The sequence below is a fragment of the Ovis canadensis genome, chromosome 3 (genome assembly GCF_042477335.2).
Source record: "Ovis canadensis isolate MfBH-ARS-UI-01 breed Bighorn chromosome 3, ARS-UI_OviCan_v2, whole genome shotgun sequence".
Lineage (NCBI taxonomy): Eukaryota > Metazoa > Chordata > Mammalia > Artiodactyla > Bovidae > Ovis > Ovis canadensis.
The window spans coordinates 101939038-101958874 of NC_091247.1; the positions used below are offsets into that span (position 1 = coordinate 101939038).

Below are 19837 nucleotides of genomic sequence, written 5' to 3' on the forward strand. Positions count from 1 at the left end.
TAAGAAAGAGACAGAGGCATAAAGTAACAGAAAACCCCAGGGTCTCCGGTCTTAAGACCTGAGTTCCTGTTAGGGGTTATGGCTGTTGTCCTCCCGTGGGGTCTGCATGCTCCATTCTGATTTATTTATAGAACTTTCCTTTGTTTGATTTTGTATATTAGTGAAAAATATGCAGTTTTTGCATTGTCAACAAGTGGTATCAAGACTTGTGTTAGGTTTTTCTATAGCTGACTTCACGTACTTTATGATTCTATACGGCTCTGATGGCTCACCGGGTAAAGAATCTGCCTGCAATGCAGGAGACACAGGAGATGTGGGTTTGATCCCTGGGTCAGAAAGATCCCCTGGAGCAGGGCACAGTAACTCACTCCAGTATTCTTGCCTGGAGAATTCCATGGACTGAGGAGCTTGGTGGGCTGTAGTCCACGGAGTTGCAAATAGTTAGACGTGACTGAGCAATGAGGCAGGCACGCATGCATGCCCGGTTTCTGATGGTTCACTTCTTTCCCTGGAGAAGCTGAAAGAAACCAACTCCTCTGTGGCAGGCTCTCTGCCTGGTTAAGTGCCTATCCGCTCCCTCCTCCGCAAACCGCACACGCACACGCACACACACGCTATAGCTCTGCAGCACCTGGCACCAAGTGAATTCTCAACAAAGGTCACACAGGATCATCCTTTACCCCATGCCATTTACTCTGAACCTAAATTGAAAGACACGCCCTCCTTTTTATCCTTAACATTTCTACAATCCCAGTTCAAGTCATTTTTCTCACAAGACTATCCATGTAGGGGTTCTTTCTAGCTTTAGTACACAGAGTTTTAAAGTCAGAGTTTAATTTCCACAGTAAATGTCTTTTGACTACACTAAGGAATGCCTAATTTGCCCGGGTGATAGAATGGGCAGTGTCTGTAGAGGAGACCTGCCCGGTGGTCTCCTACATCGGCTTTTAACACAGTTAAACAGTGCTGGAGTTTGGAAGTACTGAGGGAGGGTTCCTTCTGACTTGATAAATACTGTTTTTAATTTTTATTGGAGTATAGTTGATTCACAATGCTGAGTTAGTTTCCGGTGTACAGTAAAGTGAATCAGTTATACATACACGTATATCCACTCTTTTTTTAGATTCTTTGCCCATGTTTTCCCAGAGTACTGAGTAGAGTGCCTTGTGCTGTACAGTAGGTCCTTATTAGTTATCTCTTTTGTTTATAGTAGTGTGTATATGTCAGTCCCCATCTCCCGATTTATTCCTCCTTGGTAACCATAGGAGGGGACTTCCGCCTTTGTTCTCGACAGTCGTGACTCTGTTTGTTATTGTAAATAAGTTCACAGGTCCTTTTTTTTAGATTCTACATATAGGCAATGTCATATGATATTTGTCTTTCTTTGTCTGACTTGCTTCGCTCAGTATGACGATCTCTGGGTCCATCCAGGCTGCTGCACATGGCATTATTTCATTCTTCTTATGGCTGAGCAGCATCCCATTGCATGCATATACATCTTTATCCGCTCCTTTGTTAGCGGACATTTAGGTTGTGTCCATGTCTTGGCTTCCACTTGACAAATATTGAGTGGTTCCTATTCTGGAATAAGATGCAGATATACTTCTCTCTATTCCCCTTGCAGAGCACAGCTAAAATCTTCGGGTAGTATGTATTAAAAAATCATAAGACTGAAAGATGGAGAGAAGGCGTATCAGCCAAGAACTCTGGGCCTGAGGAAAGACACGGCCATGGGCTCCCTGCATGTGTGTGCCTGCGCGCATGCTCAGTCCTGGCCAACTCTTTGTGACCCCATGGACGGTGGGCCACCAGGCTCCTCTGTCCATGGGATTTCCTCATATAGCCTGGACTAGCTGGAGAAGCTGGCAGCCTGGAACTTTGAGATGTTGCAGCTGATTCCTGGAGAGTGAGTTCGAGGTAACCAAAGGAAGAAAGGGAGAAAGGGGCTTTCTGGCACAGAAAATAACATTTGCAAATGTACCCAGGTTGTCAAAGTGATGAGATTTATTACAGCTAAGGTTTGGGGGTGGACCCATTGAGGAACTGCCAGAAATGTAATCAAGGCCAGACCATGAAGAGCTTCAAAAGCCATGTTTAATACAAGACTTGTTCCTAGAGGTATTACAGAGTTTTGGTGGTGGTGTTCAGTCGTTCAGTCGTGTCTGACTCTTTGTAACCCCAGGGACTGCGGCACGCCAGGTTTCCCTGCCCTTCACCAGCTCCCAGAGCTTGCTCAAACTCATGTCCATCACGTTGGTGGTGCCATCCAACCACCTCATCCTCTGTCATCCCCTTCTCCTCCTGCCTTCAATCTTTCCCAGCATCAAAGCTAACAAAAACCTTTAGTCCAAGACCAACAGTCCTGCCAGTTTTATATTTGGGGGGATAATTCCAGCAACAGTAAACCTCCTTGTGCCAGCTTTTCTACAGTCACATCTCCTAATGTGGTTATTGGAGCCTCCCTGGTGGCTCAGCGGTAAAGAGTCCACCTGCCAATGAAGGAGAATCGGGTTCCATCCCTGGGTCAGGAAGATTCCCCTGGAGAAGGAAATGACAACGCACTCCAGTATTCTTGCATCGGAAATCCCAGGGACAGAGGAGCTGGGCAGGCTACAGTCCATGGTGTCGCAAAAGAGTCAGGTACAACCGAGCAACCAAACAACAGTGTGGCTATAGTTTTAGATCAGTTGGTGTCCACAGAGACAGCATCAGGAAAGAGGACCGACGCCAGGGCACTGATCATGGTTTAGAGAGCAAGCCTGTGTTAGTTCATACAGAGTGCTGAGTGAGAAGGAGCGGGACCTCTCCTAAACTATTCTCCTTCAATCCATCTCAACGGCACGCTGGGCATCACAGCTACCCACACAGTGCCCGCCAGGCACAGAGCCAGCCTCCACGTTCCTTATTAGTTCACAGCTCATGAACGACTTTGGATATTTATCCAGGTCCCACAATACACTTGGCAGGAGGGCCTGTGCTGTGAGATCTAGGCCTCTGGGGTCTAGATCTCTTCTCTGACCGTTGGTACTCAGACTCAGCCCAGGCCAGATTCAGTCGCTGCAGCCAAAGGAAGGGGCGCGGCAAGCAATTTGTTTAGAGTGAAGCTAAGACACTCCCAAATGGGTATTTGGTCTTGGCCACTTCACAAAACAGGTAAAACATTTGTTGAAATAAAAATACCAAAAGGAAATAAACCATCCAGGGGAGAACTGGGCTTACATTACATAGCACATGAAATCTTGAGTACGTTTAAAGACATTCTTTTCAAGGAGAGGTATTAACACTGGAAAAGTACAGGAGGGACTGAAATCCCCTTACTTGTTTTTGGTGGTGGTGTTTTTTTTAAAATAGAGAAGAAAGATTGTTTTTCTTGTTTGGTTGCTAAGTCATGTCTGACTCTTTGTGACCCCATGGACTACAGCACGCCAGGCTCTTCTGTCCCTCCCTGTCTCCCAGAGTCGCTCAGATTCATGTCCATTGAGTTGGTGATCCTATCCAACCATCTCATCCTTCACCCCCTTCTCCTTTGCCTCAGTCTTTCCCAGTATCAGGGTATTTTCCAATGAGTTTGTAACCATTTTGAAAGGTTAAATCCTTATTTTTTCTATTGATTTTTTCATTCAGTAATCACAGTTCAGTTCAGTTCCATCGCGCAGTCATGTCCGACTCTTTGTGACCCCATGAATCGCAGCATGCCAACCCTCCCTGTCCATCACCAACTCCCAGAGTTTACCCAAACTCATGTCCATCGAGTCGGTGATGCCATCCAGCCATCTCATCCTCTGTCGTCCCCTTCTCCTCCTGCCCCGAATCCTTCCCAACATCAGGGTCTTTTCCAATGAGTCAACTCTTCGAATGAGGTGGCCAAAGTATTGGAGTTTCAGCTTCAGCATCAGTCCTTCCAATGAACACCCAGGACTGGTCTCCTTTAGATGGCCTGGTTGGATCTCCTTGCAGTCCAAGGGACTCTCAAGAGTCTTCTCCAACACCGCAGTTCAAAAGCATCAATTCTTCGGTGCTCAGCTTTCTTCACAGTCCAACTCTCACATCCATACATGACCACTGGGAAAACCATAGCCTTGACTAGATGGACCTTTGTTGGCAAAGTAACGTCTCTGCTTTTGAATATGCTGTCTAGGTTGGTCATAACTTTCCTTCCAAGGAGTAAGCTTCTTTTAATTTCATGGCTTCAATCACCATCTGCAGTGATTTTGGAGCCCAAAAAAATAATCACATGTGATCACCTATTATGTCCCAGGCACTGTGCGAAGTTCATTGACACAAAGGCTTTTATTCCATGATCTCAGTAATATCTTCATGTCCACATGTTTTCAAGGACACCATGATCCGGAAATGGCACAGGGTCCAAGAACTCTCCTAAAAATTGCTCAATGCTGTGTCATCATGACAGTCGATCCATGGTATCATTTCAGGAAAAAGTTACTTTTTAACTTAAGTTGAAAAAATTGTTAATGTCTCTGGTATGGAAACATGACAACTAGTCAGCACACTAAAATTCGCAGTTTGCCGTTTTAAATATATAAAGCCTGAAATCTTCTTGTAGGAGGGTATGCTCAATATGTCTTTTTCCATCATCTTAATTCCACTACCTCAAAGAGCTTTCTCTGGTTTAAGCGAGCCCATCCTTCTCTTGCATCTGCCTGCAATGCAGGGGACCCGGGTTTGATTCCTGGATCAGGAAGATCCCCTGGAGAAGGAAATGGCAATGCACTCCAGTATTCTTGCCTGGAGAATCCCAAGGACAGAAGAGCCTAGCAGGCTACAGTCCATGGGGTCACAAGAGTTAGACATGGCTTGGCGACTAAACCACCACCATCCTTCTCTCTGTTCTCCTCTGCTGTGATGACCATCCCTGGCTTCTTTATTCTGCCGCAGCGGCTTCCACTCGTGGCAAAAAGGTCACTACACTGAGTCCGAAATGACCAGCGTTCCCCAGTGACCCCAAAAAGGCTATTTAATGGAGCAGGTATTATGGAGGTCAGGGCAGTTACCTTAATCCAAAAACCAAAGCCTCCAGAGCCCTTGCAGACAGGCCTGCCTCCATCCTTGATATGGATTGTCATATCAAAAGCCACACAGTCTCTACCCAGACCACGGAAACACAGATGTATTCAGTCCTGACCCCAGAGGCAACAAGAGCCTCACAGCCCTTCAAAGCAAGGCAGGAAGAAAACCTAAAATTCTTGGCTCTCCCAACTGTTTCAAAAGTAAATAATAGTTATGCCAGCAAAGCTGTCATTTTAAGTGAATTTCCTAATATAAGGAAGGAAAACATAAAACTCTTAAGGCTTTTCTGCCAATCTGATTCAGATCAGAGACTCCATCTCCCTGGGCTAGCTAGCGGGTCTCATTACGACAGGACAGCAGTCATAAAAGAAAGGCGGCATAGTAACTGTTTAATGGACGTTTGCCCAGAAATTAAAGGGCCACTCTTCAAAAGACAGTCAGCTTGTGGTGCAGGCCCCAGGGAATTGCACACACATTGCTGCCTCTGCTGCAGACACAGCAACCAGGTACACCCAGCACCAGCCTCATGCGTCCTTTGTTGTGGGGATGAAAGCCGGAGAATGTCCCACTTGGTGATCAAAGCCTTTGACCATCATATAAAACCAATCAAAATGCTCTTTATTTCTCTCAATTTCCTGGACTTCAGCAGATGTCATTCCAGAGTGTGGCAGGCAGACAGATCTCTTTCCTCCAACGTGTGTTCTCTGGCTTTGGGGAGTTTTTAGGTTTGGGTTTGTGTTGGTTGGGTTTGGGAAGGTTTTTGGTTTTTTGCAGTTTTTCCCCAGTGTTTTGGGGACCTGCTAACAAACCATTAACGTGGATCCCAAACGTTCATGTTCAGTTCAGGATCTAACAGCCTTTTCTTTATGATTCCGTTGATAGTGGTCAATTTGACTCGGCCCCTAGGAAAAATGGATTTTAGTTCATAAGGGAAGAAAGAAATATTATAACCCTTTGATCACTAACCGCCCCTTCCCAGCCTCTGTCTAAAGATCCAGGAGTCCTCACTCAACACCAGAACAAACCTCAGGCTGGGAAAGGAATCATTTTAGTTCAGGCAAGGTGTCGAGCTGCAGATGCTGCCTGATGGTGAAGAATTTTGTCGGACTGTTTGGGTACAGACCATGACACTGGCAGAAGAAATAAAAACCACTGGGGAAGGTTATGTTCAAACTCCACTTTTCCTTAAACCTGCAATTCAAAACAGTGCTTTGATTTGTAGGTCCATCCGGCAAGATCATTTCTTGTCTTATCCTTCTTCTGAAAAGCAGGATCCCAGTGCATTTTAGCCCCCTCCCCCGGCCCCTACACTGAGGATTTATAGGAATCTGTCCCCCGGCAAAGCATTTGTCAAAGATCTAAGGGGCGGGTGGGAAGGGTCCTTTACCTTGCCCTGGCTGCTTTTGCGCTTGAGACCATAAACTCTGACAAGCTCACTTGCATGCAGTCCTGTTGAAATGGTGGTCACAAGAGGGAGAAGCAAGCCAATATGTGCTGACTCAACATTAAAAAAGTAGTCACTGCATTTTCTGGGTTTAGAGTTTGACCTCAAAAAGGACAGAGTCAGGTGTGTTTCAATGCAATTAATAACGGACACTGAAGATGTTGGCTATTTTGTGAGTACCAGAACTTTATGGCTCACTGTTTGGGCGGATGTGTGTTATTTGCATTTTTGTGGTTAATTAATTGCCATGAGAAGGATCCATGTTTGCTGTTCTCTTTGAGTTTCTAATTTGAGTATAGACCTTCCTGGCAGATTTCAGCGTGGATATGAACATCGAGTATAATTTGAAATGGTATTGCTGTATGCCAGTGCACTGGAGTTGAATTTTAAAGTCAGAATAAATAAAAACTGTGTGAGTGAGGGATCTCCAGTTCTCTAATAAAAGGCTCAAAGGAAAAGTACTGTTTAGACAGCAGCCCAGCTCCTGTAAAGACGACGGCCCTGGATGCTACGGGTGGGGAAAGGTAGGAAGCCAGACAACTTGGTCCGTCCCTCTGTGTCTGGAACCTTCCAGAAGGCCGTGCAAGCACAGAGCAGGACACTGTGCCCTTCCTCACAGCCCACTTCCTAAAATAAAGCAAACAGACCTCTTCATTCTTTGCAAAATATTTCAAGCATTTTGGATTTCCTGGCTTTTATGGTCAATGATTGGAATCGGGGATGCGTTTGAAAAGCCATTCCCAGAAACAGCAGCAAAACAGGGACAGTCCTCCTGCAGCGACGTCACCTCCTTTTCTGAAATGGTCACACACAGCAGTCACGCCAGCCGGTGCCCGACGGCCAGGGGGCTCCAGCCTTCACTCCCAGTTTTATTTCTGTGCCTCCGTTGTCTTAACCAGGAGGCTGCTGTGACCTTGCCGGTGGCTCTGCCAGCTCCGTCCAGGTGACGGCTGGCAGATGTGCGGGCTGCGCGCCTCCGGTGCCCGCCAGCCCGCTCAGCGGCGCTTCCGTGTTTGCTCACTCGGCTTCCCTTCCCTCTCTTTCCTCGCGGGTGGGCAGTGCTGGACTCCAGCCGGCCGACTGCAGGGCCTCCGCTCCCTCGAGCAAGGGCAGCAGCAGCGGCAGCAGCAGCAGCGGGAGCAGTTCCTCCAGCGACTCGGAGAGCAGCTCGGGGTCCGACTCGGAGACAGAGAGCAGTTCCAGCGAGAGCGAGGGCAGCAAGCCTCCCCACTACTCCAGTCCCGAGGTGAGTACCTGCGGGCCTCCAGGGGCCTCCCCTGCCTGCTTCTACCCTGGAGAGCACAGTCGGTCCTCCTCCCAGCGTGGTTCTCACACCTCCCACTCCCCCAGTCTCCGTGGCCTGCAAGCTGCCGTGACCCTTTTAGGCCACCACTCCCAGTCAGCCTGCCAGGATTGATTTGGGCTCATTTCCCCCAACCTCCTCCTCAAAGTGCTCCTAGCTACAGAGCTTCCTTTGAGATCTAGAAACTTCATCTCTTACAGTCCAAAAATCTCTATCTTGACTTCCAGAACTTTCCAAACGTGCTGTAAACATCGCTGACTGGAAATAAACTGAGGATTGGGGTCAGTGAGGCAATAAGCAGATAGGGCAGCTCCAGCCTGAAGTGTGAGCTCCTGTAAATCATGGAGAAAGGAGTTTTGTGGATTAGACATGGCTAGAATCTTACCTTTTTGCAGTTTGTCACAGATTAGAAGAACACGGGCTATAAGTATAAATAAAACCTTTTTAACTGTGTTTTCTTTGTGAAAATAGAGAAAAATTAGCATGAACCTGAAAATAATAATGAAAGCTTTTATAGTTATGATGAATATCTATGTGGAAGATTTAGGTGCCTCATATGAAAACATGATATGGTCCCGATGAAACCCATTGCTATTTCTACTTTAAAGGGGGAAATTAAATAGTAATTCAGAGCATGGATCCTTGAGAGAGGACTGAGAACGCACTCGTCCAGTTTCTGGATCGGTAAGGGTAGACTCTGATTTCTAAAGAAGGAGTAAAAAGGCTTCTTCTTAAGTGTATAGACATTTCACGTTACTGAGGATCATAGGATTCTTTTTTTTTTTTTTTTTTTACCTGCAATCCTCTGTGCCACTCTGGGGCCCAAATTTCTAAATAAGCTCTAAAATGAACCACACCCACATGTCCAAACCTTGGTGCTGAGAGGAGAGCACCTTTAAGGGCCAACCAGCCTCACATTTCCAGTTTGTGTGCCTATGTCTCTCTCTCCCTCTCTCTCTCCTGACCTGTCTATCTGTCTATCTCTATCTCCCTGTATAAGTAAGGGAAAGGCCCTTAGCAATATTAACCTGTAAAAGCTATATGTTGATATAACCCTGACTTTCCCCAGAAGATAAATGATTCTCCATCATTTCATTCATTCATGTTTATTCACTCACTTATGGTTTTTCAACAAATATTGAGTCTCTGCCACAGATACGCTTGGCCCTGGGAGACAGCAATGATCTGACAAAGAAGATTCCTGTCTTCACAGACTTGATACTCTAAAGAGAATAATTTGAAACAAACAAGCAAAAAAAAATTAAAACAAAACAGAGGCATTAACCAAGCTTCTTCAGAGCCAGCTTTGTGATCTAATTTGTTGAAAAACTCCAGAATATATAGTAGAAAGAATTGTGTTCCAGGGACATTGCAAGGGCCAAGGGGGATAGTGGCGGTGGATTAAAAGCCTTAGGGTCTGTGAATGAGAACCCCCATCCCAGGCTCTTCGTGACTTTGAAGGTTAAATTCAGGAATGTTGAATATTATTTGCATGTTGAAATGTGACTCCTGGAGTTTCTAGATGAGGCTGAAACCAGCCTCAGAGAAGGACGGTTATAAAGGGCTTTGAGCAGACTCCCTCTAAATGTCACTGAAATAATTACGAAGACCTGAACTCCTTGGTGATGAAAGGAAGCGCTTGTCATTTCTTCCAGCAGCAACCGGAGCCCCCAGCCGAGGAGGAGGAGGTGATCTGCTAACACAGGCCTTAGAGTTTAAGTTGCCTGAGGCCACGGGTGGGTTTCAACTTCTGGCTTCTCCTGGCAGAGGGAGTGCAGAAGTGATAGGTGTAGCCACAGAGCACGTGACTTCTCTCTGCTGGAAAGAAATGTATTCCTTGGAATAAAAGTAAGGGATTTTTGGCTTTTTTTTTTTTTTTTTTTTTTTACATTTTTTCCCAAGACGACTACAGACACACACCCTTCAGAAATACAGGGAGGGAATTCCCCGGCGGTCCAGTGGTTAGGACTCCGTGCTTTCACTGCCAAGGACATTGTGGGTTTGGTGTCTCATTGGGGAACTAAGATCCCACAAGCCATGTGGCATGGCCAAAAATTTTGTTAAAAAAAAAAAAAAAGAATTACAATGATTTTGCAGAATGAACATTGAAAAGAGGGGAAAGAAGCATTAAGGGCCGACTCTATGGCAGCCCTGCTGTCCTCTGCGCTGAGCTGGCCCAGGTCCCCTGACAGAGAGCAGTGAGACCCGTTTCCCTGTCTCCCACAGGACCACCCAGCTCTTTATAGCCACACACCTCCCATTCCATTGCAAAGACCTGTTCCTGCTGCTTTGCAGCAAAACGTATCTGGCCCTCCTTTCCCCTTCCGGAAATGTCCTGATATGAGAGCAGGAGATCCTCATGATGTCCCAAGACAGCTGCATCGCCCCACCCTGCCCCGCAGCGCGCCAGCACTGGGCACCTGCTTGGCTCTCCTGTGTCTCATCCAAGCTGTGTTTCTGGCCCTGGTTGTAGAAAACCACTGCCTTTCATACGCATCACCATGGAGTATAACCCCTAGTCTGCAAGGGCGTGGAAGAGACACTGGATTCAGTGTTTCCATTGCTGCAGATCCCCTCTCTGCAGCCTGAAGTTTGGGTGCTTGTCATCAGACTCATTTTTTCCATTGAGTTCTTTCTTCTTTCTTGGTCTGGGACATCCTTTCATGCCAGAGCTTGACCAGGGGGCAGGAAGGGGTGGGGGGGTGCGTTTTGGCCCTCCATTAGCACATTTACAGCTGCACACAGAGCTCCTTAGACCAGTGTAAGGGGACAGCTTGCTATGTGAACAAGAAAGAGCCTGGTCGCAGGACTTTATTTTTATTTGACTGCACGGGGTCATAGTTGAGGCACGTGGGATCTTTAGCTGTGGCATGGGAGCTCTTAGTTGTAGCATGTAGGACCTAGTTCTCTGACCAGGGATCAAACCTGGTCCCCCTGCGTTGGGAGCACAGAGTCTTATCCACTGGGCCACCAGGGCAGTCGCTGGTCACAGGATTTTGAGAAGAGCCAGGATAAAGTAGGTTTCACCCGTTTCTCAACTGCAGGGCATCACTCAGCCCTCAACATCAGTCATGTAAACAGTGTTCTCCATTGTGGTGTTTCCCAAATATATCCAACCATGGTACGCTTTCTTCATGGGCTAAAAGCATATTTTGGAAAATGCTGCCCTAGATCATTCTTGAAAATCTTCAAAAATGCAAGTTATTCATGGATTCAACAAGCTTCTCCTTAATTAGGCATCTATGGGGTATGTGGCAGTGGGTGCCCTGAGGTTGTAGATGAAATAGAGACTAGAGTATGCCCTGGAGGGCTTGTGCATGAATCAGAGGGAAGATTGATCAGAGAGGAGAGTCCTGGCTGGAAATACACACTGCAAGCCAGCAAACAAGCAAAAGCGCTGGGCAGAACCCCGGTGGATGGCTCAGACAGTAAACCAGAGGCAGCAGCCTGCCAGGCAAGGAGCTCCAAGCCCCAAGTCTGCCCTCCTCCCCTGCCACCTAATTCTTGGCTGTTTAAGCTTGCTTGGCCACAGTTTTATCCCCCAAATGGCAGATAATCTCACACTGTCTAATCTGTGAGGTTTTTCTGAGGAGTAAGTGACAAGCAGGGAGCAACAGCTCATTGTGAGTCATTAGTAGCAACAGGGTCAGAGCAAGCTGCCCCTTTAACCTGTTACGGGTCCTGCGAGGGATACAAAGAAGCAGAAACCTGGCCTCTGCCGGAAAGCAGTGTTTGGCTTTGTTGAAGACACAAGATTCTTATACATGAAACAGACGTGGATATCAAAAGATGATGCCGTTAAGGATAATGGAGGGCAACAGGTATTATCTGGAGAGTTAGTGGTATCTTCTCCAAAAGTCACATCAAATTCTATCATTTGAAGACCTAACATTTCTCAAGTGAAACAAGGTCCCCTTTTCATGAGGCTTCCCCAGAGAGTAATGGGAGCTTAGGCAACACAACAGGGAAGGGAATCCGACTCTCAACTGTGACAAGCGTGGGTTTAGTCTTGCTGGTGCCTGGTAGCTCTGCAGCTTTGGACATGTTACTTAACTTCTCTGAGCCTCATCTAAAAACTAAGGGTGATAGTATCTCTTATCTATGGGTTAAATTAGATGATACATGTGATGTGGGAGCACACTGTGGGTGTTCCGGCAATGAAAGATGCCTGTAAGACGATGGCTGCCTGAGGAGTTTGCATTTTCTTCGAGAGGCAAGAGGAGGTCATTGCAGATCCTTGAGAAAGGGAACGTGATTTAGCAATGTACTGAAAATGGTCCTGATTTCTTTGGCTGTGAAGAGCAGAAAAAATGACTCTGCGGCACATGGGGCAGCGGGCCCTTACTCCATTGATTAAATCCTCCCCTCGCTGTGAAGACTCCCTCTGGGGAGTTTTAGTGGGAGTCTCCCAGTGAGCCGCTGTGTTTTGGCTCCAGGCAGGCATCTATATCCTCACATGTAAGAGATGTGAGGTGTGGAAGGCTCAGGACGGCGGGGACGAGGATGACTGGGGCGGGGTGGGGGGAGCAGCGGCAAGTGGCGGATGCTGCCATAAACGTGTCCACCCAGTCCAGTGTGTGTCCCCTTCTGCAAGGCGCCTTCAGCGTCCGCTCACATTACTGGGCCTCCGTCTCTCTGGGGAAGCTGAGGCACAGAAGTCATTGACCCAGCCAGGGGTCAGAGAGAAACGGGGCTGGGGAGGAGACAGCCTCAAAGCCATGAACGTGTTTGCCACCAATTAGCCTTCAGGGGACTTCCCTGGCGGTCCAGTGGCGAAGACTCCAAGCTCCCAATGCAGGGAGCCCGGGTTCAACCCCTGGTCATGGAGCTAGATCCCGCGTGCCGCAACTAAGCATCTGAATGCCCCAGCTGAAGATCCCACGTGCCCCAACAAAAATCGAAGCTCCCGAATGCTGCAGCTAAGACCTGGTGCAGCCAAAATGGACAAATAAATAAATTTTTTTTAATTAAAGTAGCCTTTAGTCACACTCAGGTCACCTCAGAGCAGATGAGAGCTCCCCTTCGGCAAATAAGCCATTCTGTGTCCTGCCACCCTGCTTCCTCGGTCACTTCACTGTCGCAGGACGGACCAGGTCAGGTGGGCTCTGCGGGCTCCATTGTTCCCTGTCTCTGGAGGTGCCACATTAAAGCGAGGTCAGAATTTACAAAATAAAACTCAGAGGCACAAAAAAGATTTTACCATTTTGTTTTTTTGCCTCTTATTCAGGAGTCCCAGCCCTATGGGTGGCATGAACATCAAGTCAGAGTCCAGACCCCCTATCAGGGTCATGAGAGAGGCCCTTCCACACCTGTATCCCATGGGGACGCTTCCCCCATCCTCGTGGCCCCAGGAGCAGGGCCTGGGATCCCCGTGTGAGATGCCTCACAAGGAGACTCCCATTAAGACTTCCCGGAGGGCGCCTTCATAGCAGAGGGAGGATTTCATCACTGGAGTGATCACTGATGCGCTGCAGGGTCATTTTCTGCTTACGGTCCCTTGTCGCTCCCAGTCCCTCAACACCCTGTGCTGCGGTCCCCTGAACTGTAGCTGGTCTCGTCTGTTTGGAGGGAGCCAGTAGACTGTCCACAGTCCCTGCCGCAGCCGCAGTGCTCACTGTCCACACTCTGTGGCCCCAGGCCCTGCTGGCCCACTAAAGCTTCCCGTCTCCCTGAGCTGTGCCCCAGACTCAGCCAGGACCCCTGGGTCTAGAGCACTGCCTGCCCTCCTCATGCCTCGCCGCCCTCGATCCTTTCTGCATGAGGCGGTGCCCAAGTTCTGCTCTTAAGACCAACCTCTTTGTTGAAAACCAAATCTTGACACCTGAAAGCAAGCATTCAGAAATTATGATCTTAAAGAACAGTGTTCTTCTCCTGCAAGGGAGCCTGACTTGCTCGAGGCTTTAACAAACCAATATGAAATGCAAAGCTAAGCCATTCTTCTTTATTCTGGGCGGTATCTAGTTCCACCACCCCACCCCACGCCCACCTCACCCAATCATCAGAAGCCATGAATTTATAGAGTGGAGGACGTAGGGAAGGAAACATACATCACCTTAATCACGCCAAAATTCTCCCCCATCTCACAAATTAAAAACATTCTAGCTAAAGGTCTATGGTAGCTCAGCGGTCAGGAATCCACCTGCAATACAGGAGACGTGGGTTCAATCCCTGGGTCAGGAAAATCCCTTGGAGAAGGACATGGCAACCCACTGTGGTATTCTTGCCTGGGAAGTCCGATGGGCAGAGAACCATGGGGTTGCCAAAAAGTCAAACATGACTTCGCAACTGAACAGCAACAACAAAGTTCTGCACTTATCAATATACCTCTTTTCTACTAATAATCAGAGAGGCTGGATAAATGGACTTTTATTAAAAATCAACATTTACTCCCTGTAAGAGAAGCAGTTCTTAACCTTTCAATAAGACATAGATCCCCAGAGAGGTAAGTGCAAACTGTGCAAACTATTCTTTCCCCAAAATGTGTCTACATGACCTTTGACATTCGGTTACAGGGCATTCACTGGCCTCCCCTCTCCCCCAGAGCCAATCCATGGGTCAGAGTTTAACACCTGGAATGCCCAGGATTTGCTCTAATTTAGCAAAACTGTTTACAGGAGAGGTGTTCATTGTCGCCTCCTCATCTGAAACATTTCGGGCAAAGTGTGATGGAAGCGGGTTGAGGATGGATGAACCAAGTCCAGCAGGGTCCACTCGGCCCTGTTTTATTTTCTCCCCAAATTACAAGTCTCACCAAAAAAAAATGTGCGCTTCAACACTCAAGGTCTCCTAACTACACCCCAGTTAACTTTCATGGGCTCTCAAGTTTATGCATGTCTGTATAAACACAAAAAATATACACTGTATAACACTCAAAAGTGCTGGAAATGGGTCCTAATGAGGAATAGTGTGTCCTCTCATTTCTCAAACTGCTGCACTGGCATTTCAGTGTGGGGGTCCAGGAAAGTGTCAGTCGCTCAGTCATGTCTGTCTCTTTGTGACCCCATGGACAGGAGCCTGCCAGGCTCCTCTGTCCATGGAGTTCTCCAGGCAAGAATACTGGAGTGGGTAACCATTCCCTTCTCCAGGGGATCTTCCAACCCAGGGATCAAACCCGGGTCTCCTGCACCAGCAGGTAGGTTCTTTATGGTTTGGGCCACCTGGGAAGCCCTGCGGGTGGCCACCCTGTGTGCCTGTTGACGCTACACACACCGCCTGCTTCAGTGAGTGAGTTTCCAGCCCATCAGTTTCTGCTCACACGCCTAGAGCAGCAAGTCAAGAGAAAAACAGTCAGGCGCATCTAAGTGAGTCTGTCCTAAGCGATGTTTTGTTTTTTGCCGGTTTTCTGCTTTTAGGCGGAACCAGCGTCCTCTAACAAGTGGCAGCTGGATAAATGGCTAAACAAAGTGAATCACCACAAGCCCCCTGTCCTGATCCAAAATGAAAGCCACCACGGGCCGGAGAGCAGTCAGTACTACACCCCAGTGAAGGAGGACACGCAGGACTGCGGGAAGCTCCCCGACGTCTGCCCACCCGGCCTGAGAGACAAGGACATCAAGGGCGCCTGCAAGGAGGAGCAGAGGCCGAGGACCGCGAACAAGGCCCCGGGGAGCAAAGGCGTGAAGCAGAAGTCCCCGCCCGCGGCCGTGGCCGTGGCCGTGACCGCCGCCGCCGCCCCGCCACCCGCGGTGCCTGGTGCCCCCGCCGAGAGCGCGCCCGCGCCTGCCCGGAGGTCCGCGGGCAAGAAGCCCACCCGGCGCGCCGAGAGGACCTCGGCCGGCGACGGAGGCCACCGGCCCGAGGAGCCCGTAGCTGCCGAGGCGCCGGGGCCGGGCGCGGGGGTTCCCCCGGAGCCGCCCAAGCCCAGGCCTTGCAGCAACAGCAGGACCAACCACCGCAAGGAGCTGCGCTCGGCCGTGACCTGCGAGAAGCGCCGCACGCGGGGGCTGAGCCGGATCGTCCCCAAATCCAAGGAGTTCATCGAGACGGAGTCGTCCTCTTCCTCCTCCTCCTCGGACTCGGACCTGGAGTCGGAGCAGGAGGACTACCCTCTGTCCAAGGCCGTGGCCGCTGCGGCCGCCGCCGCCGCCTCCGGGAACGACCCGAGGCTGAAGGAGGCGCCCACCAGCATCAGCGGCGGCGGCCCCCGCGCTCCCGTGGGCTCCATCAACGCCAGGACCACCAGCGACATTGCCAAGGAGCTGGAGGAGCAGTTCTACACACTGGTCCCCTTCGGCCGCAACGAGCTTCTCTCCCCGTTGAAGGACAGTGACGAGGTTCGGTCACTCTGGGTCAAAATCGACCTGACACTTCTGTCCAGGATTCCGGAACACCTGCCCCAGGAGCCGGGGGTCTTGAGTGCTCCCGCGGCCAAGGACTCTGAGAGCGCGCCCCCGACGACCCATGCATCGGAGGCGCCGGTGGAAAAGACCTTGCCAAAATCCAAGAGGAAACGCAAGGTAGGCCTGGAAACCCGAGGGGCTGAAGGCACAGTGGGAGGGAGGGCCCTCCCCGAGCTTGTGGGCAGGTCCACTGGTCTGGAATGTTCCAGGAGCAGGAATTTATGTGTCCTTCTTCAGCAAACGTTCATAGAGCACTTTACATAAGTGCATAGGAGCCTCCTGAGTCACTTCAGTGGCTACGTCTGACATTCTGCAACGCGATGACTGTAGCCTGCCAGGCTCCCCTGTCCATGGGATTCTCCAGGCAAGAATACTGGAGTGAGTTGCCATGCCCTTCTCTAGGGTATCTTCCCAATCTGGGATCGAACCCGTGTCTCCTGCATTGCAGGCAGATTCTTTACCATCTAAGCCACCAGGGAAGCCCAGTGTAAGTACTTGACACATATTAACTCAGCATCCTTAGAACTGCCCACTGTGGGAAGACTAGCTATCATTCCCATGTGATAGATAATTAAGGCCTGTCCCACTGCATGTGGAAGTAGGCAATTGGGAAATCTTCACTTGAGTGTCTTCAGGGAATGAGCTAGAGGCTGGACCAGTGAGGAAAGCTAAACACAGGTGAACCCCATTCTTTGCTGGGAAAGGTGGGGTCATTCCTTGACTTCAGAAGCCAGCTGCCTCATAGAGTTGAGTAAGGCTGTGACTAGGGTGAGGCGTGAATATGGAAGTGACCAGTGGGGATCGTGGGCAACAGGACCCTCCAGCCTGTGGCATGGGAGCCATAGGCTGGTGCTCCCCATGGTATTAAGCAGAAGGACTTTGTGGTGGAGAGGAGCTGGGAACAGGGCCCTAAGCAGGAGGGACTTCTGAGGAATCAGAGGATTCGCTGCCAAAGCTGGGAAGCCAGCTGAACAGAGGGGGACTGAACAGAGTGAGGCGGGCAGGGACTCGAGTGCAGGGAGAGCTGGATGCGGGTGCAGAAGTAGACCCACACGCTTGGCCATTCAGATGTTTTTGAAGAATTTTTGAGCGCAGGAATCACTTAATCATAATTTAAAACCAGTTCTGAGAATCTTTACCCCCTCCTGTTACTACATCTTCAAAAGTAACTAGGACCACAGCGAGAAACACAGTGGGCGACAAACGAAAGATTATAGTCCTCATGGGCGGCCCCAGATTTGGGACAAAACCATTCACAACTGTTAACACGTGTATATGTCCCCACGAGGGATGCTGAAGTGAAGTGAAGTTGCTCAGTCGTGTCCGACTCTGCGACCGTGTGGACTGTAGCCCACTAAGGCTCCTCTGTCCATGGGGGTTCTCCAGGCAAGAATACTGGAGTGGGTTGCCATTTCCTTCTCCAGGGATCTTCCCGACCCAGGGATTAAACCCAGGTCTCCTGCATTGTGGGCAGACGCTTTAACCTCTGAGCCACCAGGGAAGCCCCAATCATTTATAAAATCCTTACAACTTTTGAGGCAAATGTTCTTGTCATACCCCTTTTACAGATGAGGAAACTGAGGCTTACGGAGCCTAAAGTGACTTGCCCTAGGGTCATGTAGGTGAGAAAGGACAGAGCTGGGAATGAAGTCAGGTCTCTGGCTATAGGGTCTCCCAATAATAAACCAGCTGGAGATTTGTGTAGTCCTGTAGCCTCACGGCCCCCGCTCAAAAGACTCCATGCTCGGAATTTAACGCCTGTGGCTGCCATCTTGGAATTCCTCCTTTTATCTTTGAATCTGTCTTTTGTAAGTGAAGGTGATGGGACAACAGGGCATGCTTGGTCCCACCCCCCACGTTTCCCCAGGATGGGTTCTGCCTGCCCCGTGGCCCCTGTGCACTCCTGGCCGGGCGCAGCCTCCCCTCTCTGCATCCCCGTCCACCAGCCAAGGCGCCGGCATAGTGAGGGCTGGGGTCAGGATCAGCACCTCCCCGCCCTCAATCCAGGAACTGCGGGGTCCCCCAGGAGAGACTGCCAGTTGGCCTTGGGGAAGCGGTGGTGCCTGACTGCACTTCCTCTCCCCGCGACCCACAGCTGGCAGGTGGCAGAAGACGTTTGCTGGGCTGCGTGCGTGCGTGCGCCCGGTCTCAGGCCAGTACTCCTGGCGTTTGGGAGAACCAGCACGTGCCAAGCATCCCCGTGCTTCCAGGAGCACAATGTAAAGCAGCAAGTAAACACACTTCTCTGACAGGTTAAGAGACCAGTTTCAAGACAGGAAAATGCTCCTGACTTTAGCACTTTATAATGTTACTCTTTAACCTCTTTTTTTTTTTGAGGTATAATTGACATAACATTATATTATTTTCAGTTATACAATATAATGATTCAATATTGGTTTACATGTGTTGCAAAATGATGACCACAATCAGTCCAGCCAACATCCATCACTATACATAATTACAGATCTCTTCTCCTGGTGAGAACTGTCAAGATCTCCTAGCTACTTTCAAATGTGTGCCAGGGTATTTTTAGCTACACTCACCATGCTGTTGATTAGTGTTGCCCTACATCCACGTGACTTACTCATTTTATAACTGGAGATTTGTACTTTTTAAATTTCCTTCACCCCTTCATTTTATACCCCTCTCTCCACCCCAGAGTGGTTTGGTTTTGGTTTTCAGATTCTACATTTAAGTGAGATCCTAAGGTCTTTGTCATCTTTGTCATCACAAAGAATCGGACGAGCCCGAGTGACTGGCACACACACATCCCACTCATTTCGCTTCGCATAGCACCCTCCAGGCCCATCCGTGTTGTTGCAAATGGCAAGACTCCCTTCTTCCGTTGTATACATACCTACGCCACAATTTCCTTATCCATCCACAGCCATTCACGCTGTTTCCTTGTCTTGGCCATTGTAAATAATGCTGCAGTGAACGTGGGGGTCTTTTGAAATCAGTGTTTCAGTTTTCTTTGGATTAATACCCAGAAGTGAGATCGCTGAATCAAGTAGTCACTCTATTTTAATTTTTTGAGCAACCTCCATACTGTTTGGCGGTTGCACCAACAGTGCACTAGGGTTCCTTTTTCGCCACATCCTCACACGTGTATTATTTCTAGTCTTTTGATGGCAGCCATTCTAAGAGGTGTGAGGTGATACCTCATTGTGGTTTTGATTTGCATTTCCCTGATGGTTAGTGATGCTGAGCATCTTTTCATGTGCTTGTTGACCATCTGTATGTCTTCTTTAGAAAAAATATTTAATCAAATCCTCCGCCTGTTTTTCAGTCAGATTTTTTTGTTTGTTTCTTTGTTGCTGAATTGCAAGTGTTCTTTATGTGTTTTGAATATTAACCCCTTCTCGGATATATTATTTGAAAATATTTTTTTACATTCAGTAGATTGCCTTTTCATTTTATTGATGGTTTCCTTTGCTGTGCAGGCTTCCCTGGTGGCTCAGCTGGTAAAGAATCTACCTGCAGTGCCGAAGACTTGGGTTCGATCCCTGAGTTGAGAATATTCCCTGGAGAAGGGAATGGCTACCCACTCCAGTATGCTGGCCTGGAGAATTCCATGGACTTTATAGTCCACGGGGTCACAAAGAGTCAGATGTGACTGAGTGACTTACACTTTGTTTTGCAGAAGCTTTTTTGTTTAACATAGTCCCACTTGTTTATTCTTGCTTTTGCTTTTGGTATTAAATTCAAGAAAATCATCACCAA

The 19837-nt window shown here is 48.8% G+C and overlaps 1 protein-coding gene across 4 annotated transcripts in view; it reads left to right on the forward strand.

Moving 5' to 3' along the window:
• Positions 1–19837, forward strand: part of AFF3 (ALF transcription elongation factor 3) — a 624339-nt gene that overhangs the window by 560357 nt on the left and 44145 nt on the right. For all 4 annotated transcript variants that reach the window (XM_069583830.1, XM_069583832.1, XM_069583831.1 and 1 more), the window contains exons 12-13: positions 7532–7718; positions 15128–16231. In XM_069583830.1, coding sequence (XP_069439931.1) covers positions 7532–7718; positions 15128–16231 — 1291 coding nt within the window. The remainder of the gene's footprint in view (positions 1–7531; positions 7719–15127; positions 16232–19837) is intronic.